The 13,015-nt window shown below is 41.5% G+C and overlaps 1 protein-coding gene across 2 annotated transcripts in view; it reads left to right on the forward strand.

Annotated features, from left to right (window-relative positions):
- The first annotated feature begins 1,883 nt into the window (after positions 1–1,883).
- The window catches only part of LOC124043706 (protein argonaute-3-like), a 35,672-nt gene continuing 24,540 nt past the window's right edge, over positions 1,884–13,015 (forward strand). For both annotated transcript variants that reach the window (XM_046362577.1, XM_046362578.1), the window contains exon 1: positions 1,884–2,443. In XM_046362577.1, coding sequence (XP_046218533.1) covers positions 2,425–2,443 — 19 coding nt within the window. In that variant the 5' untranslated portion in view covers positions 1,884–2,424. The remainder of the gene's footprint in view (positions 2,444–13,015) is intronic.

Consider the following 13,015-nt stretch of genomic DNA (forward strand, 5'->3'; position numbering starts at 1 on the left):
GTCGCGGAAATACACCTTTTTGGATGTAGTCACCAATAAAACCTTAAAGAAGAAGATGCCAGAATGTTGAATAAAATTATATTTACAATTTCTTTACCGGTTGTACCTTTTGGTTGGTAGGGGGTGGAGATAGGGAATCCACAGGAAATGGTTGTTTACCCAACTTTTACGGCACCGGTAAATTCTGTTTTGTATTTTCAATCTCTTTCACGTATTGCACAATATGTCAACAATAGCCGAACGAAGGTAGTCGAACGAAGCACGTTTTCAAATATTTGTTATATCTAAACAAGAGAGATTGAAACGACTGGCTGTGGTCTAATGAAACAAATTAGTCATAGTGGGCAGAACAAGCAAGGAGATGGGCTAGCGTGATCCTATTGGCGTGTTGTAGCATGATCTGCATATTTCCGTTAGGAAACGCCTACTCAATGAAGTGTGCATGTGCTTTAACTCAACTTGTCTTTGCACTCCTACTAAATAATGCACTTTTTAAAAACGTTAGCAAAGGGTAAAGTCTACAAAACTTAGTCCACTCTGGTCATTACATATTCTAGTTTTGGGAACAGAACTATTGAGATCAAATGTTTCAAATTTGCAATGTTGGCCAAAATCCATCACGTTTCATCTTCTCCCACTGCTGGCCAGTGGGCTTCCTCTGACTACCATATTAGTAGTGAGTGGAAACACTAATCAGATGCTTCACATTTATACATCCACTGAAATATGTCTTATCTTATCTGTGATGTTTCCTCGCAATCAGCTGTTGTTCGGTTAGGCTCTGCGATTTTGTGCTAGTGTATGTCACGTGCGAATTGCACCAGTATTGAAAAAATATAATAAAGGAAATACCCACAATGTACATACTAGTTTACTGAAAATCAAGCTAACAAGGAACCCAAACTGGCTGCGCGCATGCGCCATCGTGCATAAATATATTTCGTCCCCCCACCCCAAACGCGTGATCACGACACGAGGGTTAAAATATCAAAACAAACACTGATCCAAATATATTAATTTGGGAACAGGTCGAAAAGCATTAAACATTTATGGAAATTTTGTTAGCTAGCTTGCTGTTGCTATTTAATTTGTCCTGGGATATAAACACTGAGTTGTTATTTTACTTGAAATGCACATTGTCCTCTACTCCACCAATGAATCCACACATAAAACGGTCAACCGAATCGTTTCTAGTCATCTCGCCTCCTTCCAGACCTTTTCTTTTCTTGACTTTATATATTGCGATTGGCAACTTTCATAAATTAGGTGCATTACCGTCACTGATCTCGTTTGTCTTCAGTCACCCACGTGAGTAAACCAATGAGGAGATGGGAGAGGCAGGACTTGCAGTGCGATCTGCGTTAGAAATAGAACTGACTTCTATTTTAGCCCTTGGCAATGCAGGCGCTCATTGGCGCAATAATTGAATAATATAGATTTCTACATTTATTTTGCAATGCTCGCGTTGTAATAACACTTCCCTGTGGATATTTCGTCTCATATTAACTCCTACATAAAGACAAAATCTGCAGACAACAGGTAAAGTACATTCAATTAAGTTTATTCAACAGTCTGATTTGTGAATAGGCTCCTGAGTGGCGCAGCGGTCTAAGACACTGCATCTCAGTGCTAGGGGCATCACTACAGACACTGGTTCAATTCCAGGCTGTATCACAAACAGCCATGGTTGGGGTTAGGGTTTGGCTGGGGTAGGCCATCATTGTAAATAATAATTTGTTCTTAACTGACTTGCCTAGTTAAATATATTTTTGTATTTATATATATTTAATATTGTTAATTGTCAAAGTATTGAAAGGACTCTTATTCTGAAGGATTACAAAAACCGTGACCCGGAAAGTACTTCATTATTCTTGTCTGCTTCACAGCGGTAGTACGGAGAACGTACCGGGGTGTGAAACACAAATTTGCCGGCAGAACAACACCAAAAGAGCGGCAAAGTGTTCACGTTTATCGTTCGAAGAACAAATGTCAAGTAATTGTTATTATCCTGGCAACTGATGACGAGGCAAAACGCCGAACGACTGAGGTAGCATTAAAGTCGTTCAGGAATAGGCGCCGTCTGTCGAGTCTCCGTGAAATATTTTCAGAGACTTGTCTCTGAAAATAAATAGATTTGTCTGCTGGAAACAATTCATACTCCAACGATCATAATGGGATACGTCGTTTAACTTGTGCGGGTTGACAACAACTAGGGACATTTGGGAAGACCTCTGGTTAAGTGGACACCGCAAGCGGCCCGTGTCCACATCAGCGACAGAAGCCGGGGTGTCGGCTTGAGAGTCTTCGGGTGGAAAATCTCCAACACTAGAGCTACAGCGCTGACTAAATAGCGTCGTGCGAACAGGAGCTACGCCGATATTTGACCACTGGGAGCCGGGGAGTATCCGGACAGAGACCTCATGAATGGAAATCGGAACTTCAGGTATATGCTTACATCGTCTGTGGAACGCCATATTAAATTGTTACATTTGGTGTTGAAGTTTTGTAGGCTGACTAACGTTACCAGTTTAATTCCTTAAAGGATATAGCATATCAAACCTACTATGCCAATCAGATGAAATTAAATACAAACTCATTCAGTCCTTTCACTGTACTGTCTGGGTTAGAAAACTAATTTGGGTGACCAGATATACTGTCGTTGGTAAGATTGTTTGCTGGTTGGTAGCCTCTGCTGGGTCCCCTTCAACCGAGGGGTCCAGCTGCGACATAATCTCTGAGCAGTCATCTCTCAAGGTCTCTATGCTGCCACCTACTGATATGTAATCTCCCAGGAAAAGTGGGGGATTCGAACGGAACCATAGAGTGCTTGCAGTTACGTCACAAATCACCTAGCAACCCCAAACTTCGTGTTGGAAGACCAAACTCGCATGCTGACCAGACAGCTCGCTCGCCATTGCACGCATATTGTTTTTGTCCACGCACACCAGACACGACCAGGACACGCAGGTTGAAATATCAAAACAAATTCTGAACCAAATATATTAATTTGGGGACCGGTCAAAAAGCAAACATTTATGGCAATTTAGCTAGCTGTTGCTAATAACCCAATGTTTGTATCACAGGACAAATTAGCTAGCTAGCAATTGCTAGCTAATTTGTCCTGGGATACAAACATTGGGTTGTTATTTTACCTGAAATGTACAAGGTCCTCTACTCCGACATGTAATCCACAACAATTCATCTGCAGATAAAAGGGTAAACCAAGTTTGTTTCTAGTAATCTCACCTCCTTCAAGATGCTTCTTCTTTGGACTTTATTGTGGTTGGCAACCAACTTTAAGGTGCATTACCACTACCAACTGGACTGGAGTGTGGACCTCAATTCATCTTAAGTCACACACGTGGGTATATGCTCCTAAAAACCAATGAGGAGATGGGAGAGGCAGCACGTCAAGCGTCACAAATAAAACCAATATCTATTTTAGTCTCTAATTTGTCTGTTCCTGTGTTTTATTCTCAAATTAACATCACCTTTCTGTTTCGTCATAAATTCTCCAATTAGTTTTATTTGATTGCCACAATGTTTTCAGGATATCAGCCATGTGAACCCATTTTTTTAATTGCATGCAATGCCAATGCAGCCAAAGGCCTACAGCAGTGGTTCCCAACTCTAGTCATTGAGTACCCCCAATAGCAAGCACTTTTTCTGTAGCCCCTGACAACATACTGATCCAACTCATCGAGGGCCTGATGATTAGTTGAATCAAGTGTGTTTGCTGCTACAGTAAAACTGTACTGTTGTGGGGTACTCGGGGACCAGAGTTGGGAACCACTGGCCTACAGTATGATGGCATTAAAGCAAATTTATGCATGATCTGAAAATGTGGTCGAAGGCATCGTTTGGATGATATGACACAATGTGTAGCCTCCGGAGGTACGCAGAGGCCAACTTGAGCTCTGTACCGCCATGCACCTCTCAAATTTTGTAACAATGTGGAGGGCTCTGTATAACTCTGCATTGACATGATTGGTAGGTGAGGGCGGGCGGGAGGTCCTGTATAAACACACTCACTTCCTTGACAACTTCCTTCACAACAGCTCTGCTCCACGTACCGCCAGAATGATGATTGGCCCGACTTCTGCAGAGGCCGTGTCAGCGTAAATGCTGCATGGCCAATGCAGATGTCGGATTGACCATGTAGTGCCTTTAAGCCTCATGGGCGTTTGCAATCCACCCCTTGACATTGTCCATCTGAAGCATAAAATAGCTTAACTCACACACTGTTTACATATTGTTCAGCTATATGTTCTCAATTTAAAAACGATACCAGTAGACAATGTATATGTGGCTAATTATTATACTAGATTTTGTACATGCCGTGTACTGATATTACATTTTTGGTTTAAAAAAATCCAACCCTTGTAATCTAGGTGGTGAAATGTCTGAAAGCTGGAGATAAGATCCTTAGCTTAAAACATACACACAATTACTACTACCAAGTTCAATGCCAGATACTTTTCTCCAAGAAGATCTGAGTGGCACTTAGAGGTGCCACTGTGATAACTACAACAATTACATTGTCAATGCTAAATGTGTTTTTATGGGGCTAGGCAAAGCAGAGATGCCAATGATTTTCTTTCACCCATACAATATTCACTATAATTAAAGTATGTTTACAATAGTCTTTCACATGTTCCAAATTATATTTTAGATATTCATACGGTTTAAGGGGGCACTTTTGTCCTGACGACAAGATAAAGGTCCTAATCCAGGCACTTGTCATCTCCCGTCTGGATTACTGCAACTCGCTGTTGGCTGGGCTCCCTGCCTGTGCCATTAAACCCCTACAACTCATCCAGAACGCCGCAGCCCGTCTAGTGTTCAACCTTCCCAAGTTCTCTCACGTCACCCCACTCCTCCGCTCTCTCCACTGGCTTTCAGTTGAAGCTCGCATCCGCTACAAGACCATGGTGCTTGCCTACGGAGTTGTGAGGGGAACGGCACCTCAGTACCTCCAGGCTCTGATCAGGCCCTACACCCAAATAAGGGCACTGCGTTCATCCACCTCTGGCCTGCTCGCCTCCCTACCACTGAGGAAGTACAGTTCCCGCTCAGCCCAGTCAAAACTGTTCGCTGCTCTGGCTCCCCAATGGTGGAACAAACTTCCTCACGACGCCAGGATAGCGGAGTCAATCACCACCTTCCGGAGACACCTGAAACCCCATCTCTTTAAGGAATACTTAGGATAGGATAAAGTAATCCTTCTCACCCCCCCCCCTTAAAATATTTAGATGCACTATTGTAAAGTGGCTGTTCCACTGGATGTCATAAGGTGAATGCACCAATTTGTAAGTCGCTCTGGATAAGAGCGTCTGCTAAATTACTTAAATGTAAATGTAAATAAAGGTGCTCTACTCAAATGGCACAACCGACTCGCTCAGATTTGACCAAAGTGCGGCATATAACAACCATCTCGTATAATTGGAGGGACGTCTCCTTTCACATCTGGAAAAGGACCAAGTAGTAGAAACTAATGCTGCTGCAGCACTGCACGTCTTCACAGTGGGAATCCAGTCGACATGGGTGTCTTGATAAAGGTTAGCTGCTGAACCTACAGTAGTACATAATCAAATGAATCACGGTTGATGAATCAACTAGTTTTAGGTTCTGTTATCATGTACACGTACATCAACTGCAAGCCCTCTATATAAGGAGAAGTTGGCGTTTCAAAAGTTGCCACTCAACGTTATTCGGGTTATCGGACGTTAGTCTGCAGAAATGACTGTATGGAATTTCAGTAATTAAAAAAATTATGTATTCACTAATTGTGAGCTGTGTCTTTGAATGTTACGTCCATGGTGCCCGGTAGGTAACTTAGTTTTTTCGTAAATGAGAATGCTAGCTAACGTTAGCTACCTTTTTTTATTTAAAAAAATCATACATTCGACTATTTTTATTAAACAATATTTTAAATAATAATAATAGAAATATCAAGTCATGGTGGTTCTAGTAGTTATGGAATTCCAGCGTTTCTAGTGATAAGACTCTTTGAAAAACCCCACTTCTCCTTATATGGTTCCTTTCACACCCCCACTTTTCCTGAGAGATGCACTGCGCTAAGAGATGACATATCAGTAGGTAGCAGCATAGAGACCTGAGGGATGACTGCTCTGAGAGATGATGTTGCAGCTGGACCCTATTGCATCAACTGGATGTTTGAGTTTTCAGGGGAAATGGAAAGAGAGCCTGTGACGTGACTTCCGCTTTTGGACATAAACAAGACGACACTCCATCGTAACTCCTTCTCCACATTTACTCGATTGGTTGAACAGTGTAGTTGAAAACCTCCTAAGACAGCTATTTAAAAAAATATATATATATCTTCTCGTCAAGACCAGTACACTGAACATGCCCTCCAAGGACCACCCATGGCTGCACCCCTGCCCAGCCATGTAAAATCCAGGAATGTATTTAAATTGGCTGATTTCCTTATATGAACAGTAAATTATTTAATTGTTATTTTTTAAATATTTTTGTTAAGTATAGTTTCAGGGTTTCTTTTACGCCTGCTATGTTAGCTTAGCCAGTTGGTAAACGTTTTGCAGATGTCTGTCATAGGCAGGTGGAAGGCCCATCAGGTGTGCCTCATCTGGAGCCCGTGAGAGACTGGCTGGCTGTGTGTGTGTTTGGAGGTTGCCTGCCTGCCTGCCTTCCACAACATCTGGTGTCAGAAGTTATTGAGTGGTGCTCACTGTAGCCTCGCTCAATAATCAGATCAGCCACAAAGTCAGTTAACTATAACCAATGGGCAGCTGCTTTGAGAGTAATGGTTGTTGGCATACTTTTGAGCTGTTAACATTGAAACCAACCATGATTGGAGATGGATATGATTTGTGCTGTCTGCTTTCTTAGCACTCATTCGACACAGTCTGGTGGATCGGCATGTTTTCTGACGAACAGGATGACTGCTTACGAGAGTATGGGAATCAAGAGGCCATGTCATTAGGTTAATAAGGTCCACCTTATTCTAACATCAAATCTTAAAGCTGCAACGTTTTGTGCGACCTGACCAAATTCACATAGAAATGTGAGTCATAGCGCTGTCGTTCTCATCGAAAGCAAGTCTTAAGAAGCGGTAGATCTGTTCTATGTGCGCTATTTTTATACTCCCCGGTCTTTTTTACGTCTTTTTATTTACACCTTCAAAAAGCTGAAAATACAGTATTTTTGGATATGGAAAATAGATTTCACAAATGTATTACTCTACACTATAATTGCTTGTCTTGTAACAACTGAATTAGGCTATTAGAATTTTAGCAACCACGAAATGGTAGAGCAATTTCTGCATAGTTCTGCTTTAATCTGTATTTGGTGTCTTAAATGAGGCGTGGTAGATAAATGATGCATAGATTAATAAATTGCCTACTTCCTCCAAAGGACACTGTGCTGTGTTTTTAGGGGGAAAAGGATACATTTTGCACACACCAAATGACACGTGTGTTAATGTGGCTCGAGAGTGGAGCCAAAGGTAGGATACAGCTGCCGATAGCTCTTGATCATGACTCTCCGTTCCATTACTTTACACGTAAGAACCATTGGACAAAGGCGTCTTCTGTACAAGGGAGTTTTGTTAAAAGGTCCGACGCTCGGTCTGAACATTAACACGCATTGCTTGTGGGAGGGTTTTGGATGCATAAGGGTGTTTTATATCAGCAAGACTAAAATGGCATGAAGGTTAACTTGATATACACCTTTCTAGGGTTAGTGTTCCCACAGGGCCATATCTCCATGTTACAGCAAGGGTGTACGGAAGACCGAGGGACCACCGGTGCAAATTAGCTATCTAGCATGCGCCGAACACCTGGGGCCGCCAGAAGGTGTCACTGAAAAATACTGTTGGCTGCAACTGTGGTAAAGCTGGTTAAAAATTTGTGAAATTATTTTGATGTGGTATGAAAGGGCTTTGTTTCTAGAATTGTTTTGCAATTGAGAATCAATCCACATGTGGATGGAATATTTGGCTGTTTTGGCTGCCGGAGCCAGTCTACCAAAGTATTCACAACCCTTTTTCCCCCACATTTTGTTGTTACAACCCAAATTTAAATATATTAAATAAAAATGTTGTCACTGGCCTATGCACAATACTCCATAATATCAAAGTGGAATTCTGTTTGTAGACATTTTTTACAAATTTAAAAGCTAAAATGCGTCAAATATTCAACCACTTTGTTATAGAAAGCCTAAATAAGTTTAGGAGTAAACATTCGAGCAGTGAATTTCAAACAGATTCAACCACAAAGACCAGGGAGGTTTTCCAATGCCTCGCAAAGAAGGGCACCTTGGTAGATGGGTCAACATTTTTTAAAGCATATGTTGACTATCCCTTTGAGAATGGTGAAGTAATCAAGTATGCTTTTGGATGTTGCAGCAATACACCCAGTCACTACAAAGATACAGGTGTCCTTCTTAACTCAGTTGCCAGAAAGGACAGAAACCGCTCAGGGATTTCAACATGAGGTCAAATGGTGACTTTAAAACAGGAACAGGAGTTTAATGGCTATGATGGGAGAACTGAGGATGGATCAACAACATTGTAGTTATTCCACAATACTAACCTAAATGACAGTTTGAAAAGATATATATATTCCAAAATATGCAACCTGTTTGCAATAGAGCACTAAAGTAAAATTGCAAATCCAACACATCACTGAGTACCACTCTTCATATTTTCAAGCATGGTGGTGGCTGCATCGTGTTATGGGTATGCTTGTCATCGGTAAGGACCAGGGAGTGTTTTAGGATACAAAAACCGAATAGAGCTAGGTATCGGCAAAATCCTAGAGGAAAACATGGTTGTCTGCTTTCCAACATACACTGGGAGACATTCACCTTTTCAGCAGGACAATAACCTAAAACACAAAGCCAAATATACACTGGAGTTGCTTACCAAGATGACATTGAATGTTCCTGAGTGACCTAGTTAGTTTAGTTTTGGCTTAAATATTCTTGAAAATCTATGGTAAGACTTAAATGGTTCTCTAGCATTGATCAACAATCAGCTTGACAGGGCTTGAAGACTTTTTAAAATAATTATTTGCAAATATTATACAATCCAGGTGTGCAAAGCTCTTAGACTTACCCAGAAAGACTCACAGCTGTAATCGTGATTCTAACATGTATTGATTGACTCTGGTTTGAATACTTAAGAAAATGTGATATTTCTCTATTTCATTTTCAATAAATTTGAACAGATTTCTAAAAACACCACGTTTTCACTTGTCATTATAGTGTATTGTGTGAAGATGGGCGAGGAAACAAATATCAAATCTAATTTGAATTCAAGCTGTAACACAAAGTGGAATAAGTCAAGGGGTGTGAATACTTTCTGAAGGCATTGTAATGTCCTTGGAGCTAAAGGATTAATGGTAGGCTCCTTCAGAGTACATCTTCGTCAAAGCTACCGAGTGCCTGTACCTGGCTGAAAACAACTGGCAGACTCACTATGATGAAAGCCTACAGCTTTCACATGGTGTTTGTTTTGTATGTGTAAACCAACAGAGCCCTAACTATAAAGGGAAGGAGAAAGAAGAGGCAGTTAGCCATCCACACTTGGTTGTTTAGGTTCAGTAGTTAAAGTTAAGAACGCATAGGCTATTTCTGTTCCTGGCTGACACTTCATTTTCCAACACACCATCTTCCTTTCCACAGGTAAGCTAATAAGCTAGACCCTTGATGAGATCGGTGTGTTTTTGTCCATTTTTCCTCGTCAGCATTTTCTACATATAACATCACTACATGGTTATTTATTTTTTTAGCTGTTATTTTACCAGGTAAGTTGACTGAGAACACGTTCTCATTTGCAGCAACAACCTGGGGAATAGTTACAGGGGAGAGGAGGGGGATGAATGAGCCAATTGTAAACTAGTGCTTATTAGGTGACCAGTATGGTTTGAGGGCCAGATTGGGAATTTAGCCAGGACACCAGGGTTAACAACCCTTTTCTTACAATAAGTGCCATGGGATCTTTAATTATCTCGAGAGTCAGGACACCCGTTTAACATCCCATCCGAAAGACAGCACCCTACACAGGGCAGTGTCCCATTTTTTTTTAGACCATAGGAAAGAGTGCCTACTACTGGCCCTCCAACACCACTTCCAGCAGCATCTGGTCTCCCATCCAGGACCAACCCTGCTTAGCTTCAGAAGCAAGCCAGCAGTGGTGTATGCAGGGTGGCAATGTGTATTTTTTCTGAATAAACATAAAATAGCATTAAAAGTGAAAAAATGAAATAGATTGATTTTAAAAGTTAAAGTTCTTAAAGAAAATGATTAAAAAAAATATGAAAGAAGCCAGGGGTTATAGTTGTATAAACTTATGATCGAGTTGTAAGAATAGTGTTTTTTTGTTATTGACTAATTCTAGAGATTTTATTAGATATTGGATTTCAAGTGAAAATATATTGCATTTAGGGACAGATTTCAAATATTTGTTTTTGTGTATATACAATTTACCAGTGAGAATTAAGAAATTAATGACTAATTCAGTGGTTTTGTTTTAATTTGAATAATAACATTTGACATATTTCATTGTAAATACATGGGTCTTATTGATTAAATAAAAATTGTAAATACTTGCTCCAAAATATCTTCACAGAGTCACACACACAGAATGTGTATAATAGTTTCTCCTTTATCACAGAAAATGTCCTCTAAATCCATTAATTTAAATCCATGAAGTTATTGCAAGGATATATTTTGTGCAGTATTTTAAAGTGATTTAAAAAAATAAAATATTTATTTGACATGGGTGGGGGAGCAACCAAGCTTTCTTCCATTCAATTTCAGTAATATGTGCGTCCAGAATATTTTCCCTCTAGGACACATATGTCAGAGTCAAGGCCCGCGGGCCACATCCGGCCCGCGAGAAGGTTTTTTACGGCCCCTGGGATGATCTTGATTTGTTATTAGAACCGGCCCGCAGACCGCAGCAAGCCGGCAGCCCGCAGATCTTTTACACACACCAATACTACATTTCCCACAATGCAACGGTGACGCACCGAGCAGTAGGCTGCTTCATTTCAATATTTATTGGCACAGCAGTTGTCAGCATCACAGTAAAATTAACTTTCAGATACCCATCAAAAATGGCAAAACGGAAGGTGGACACTGAGAACCGGGGGTTTCAAACAAGGTGGGAGTCGGAGTATTTGTTCACGGAGGTAGCTGGAAAACCTGTGTGTCTTCTGTGTGGAGAAAGTGTGGCGGTACTGAAAGAGTATAATCTGAGACGACATTATGAAACGAAACACGCGGACAAAAACAAGAATATGGACATGGAACAAAGGCTACAAAAGGCAGAGGAATTAAAACGAGGCCTCAAATCTCGACAGGCTCTGTTCAAAAAAGCCAAATCACAAGGCCAGGCTGCTGTCAAGGCCAGTTTTATTTTGGCAGAAGAGATCGCTAAATCAGCCCGGCCATTTACGGAGGGGGATTTCATCAAAAACTGCATGATTAAAGTTTGTGACGAAGTTTGCCCAGAAAAAGGCAACTCTTTTTAAATGTGAGTCTGAGCAGAAACACCATTGCCGAGAGAGTAGACCAGTTGTCCATCAATCTAAAAGAGCAGCTTGTGAAAAAGGGAAAAGATTTCATTGCATATTCCTTGGCTGTGGATGAGAGCACCGACATTTCTGACATTGCCCAGTTGTCAATTTTCATCCGCGGAGTGGACTCCAGCCTAAGCGTGACAGAGGAGTTTTTGGCTTTACGTCCTATGCATGGCACAACTACGGGGCATGATTTGTATGAAGAGGTGTCAAGATGTGTAAATGAGATGGAGCTGCCTTGGGAAAAACTCGTGGGTTTGACAACCGACGGAGCACCTGCGATGTGTGGACACAGGAGCGGACTGGTGGCAAAGATACGGGAAAAGATGCAAGAGGAAAACGCGACAGGTGAGCTGACAGCTTATCATTGTATCATACACCAGGAAGCGTTGTGCGGTAAAGCCTTGAAAATGGAGCATGTAATGAGCATCATCACGCGCACAGTTAACTTTATCAGAGCCAAAGGTTTGAATCACCGCCAGTTCAAGGCATTTCTGACGGAGTTAGAAACGGAGCATGGTGATTTGCCTTATCACACAGAGGTGCGATGGCTAAGCCAGGGAAAGGTGCTTCAAAGATGTTTCGAGCTTCGTGAGGAGATTTGTCTGTTCTTGGACAGCAAAGGGAAAGACACAACACAACTCCGAGACGAAATGTTTCTGTGTGAAATGGCTTTTCTGTGTGACATTACGAGTCATCTGAATGCAATGAACTTGCAGCTGCAGGGTCGGGATCGTGTCATCTCTGATATGTACAGTACAGTGAAGGCATTTAAAACCAAACTGACTCTGTGGGAGACGCAGATGCGGAAAGAAAATTTGAGCCACTTTCCCAGCTGCCAGACCATGAAAGAGAAGCTCTCTACCAGTGCGTTCCCGAGCGCACAGTTGGCTGATAAAATAGGTATGCTTGCCGCTGACTTTCGACGCCGATTTGCTGACTTTGAAGCACAAAAAAGCAGGTTGGAACTGCTCGGTAACCCATTTGCTGTTGACGTGGAAAGCTCACCACCAAACCTCCAAATGGAGTTGATTGACCTCCAATGCAATGATGCACTGAGGGCAAAATATGCGGCAGTGGGTGCTGCGGAGTTCGCCCGTTTCCTCCCGACACAATGCCCCAGCTGCGCATCCAGGCTGCTCAAACGTTGTCTATGTTTGGCAGCACATACCTGTGTGAACAACTGTTTTCTTTGATGAACTTGAACAAAACATCACACAGAAGTCGACTTACTGCTGAACACCTCCACTCAATTCTGAGGATTTCCTCAGCTCAGAGCCTTACCCCGAACATTGATGAACTTGTGGAAAAGATGGGACACCACCAAGTATCACCCTCAACCTCAAACAAGTGAACATTACTGTGCAATCACATATTTAGAGTTTTTACTCAGTTCAAGTTTAAAAGTTAAAGTTTAATATTTGTTTTCACTGCATGTTACTTCT

This window comes from Oncorhynchus gorbuscha, linkage group LG09, assembly GCF_021184085.1.
Source record: "Oncorhynchus gorbuscha isolate QuinsamMale2020 ecotype Even-year linkage group LG09, OgorEven_v1.0, whole genome shotgun sequence".
Classification (NCBI taxonomy): Eukaryota; Metazoa; Chordata; class Actinopteri; order Salmoniformes; family Salmonidae; genus Oncorhynchus; species Oncorhynchus gorbuscha.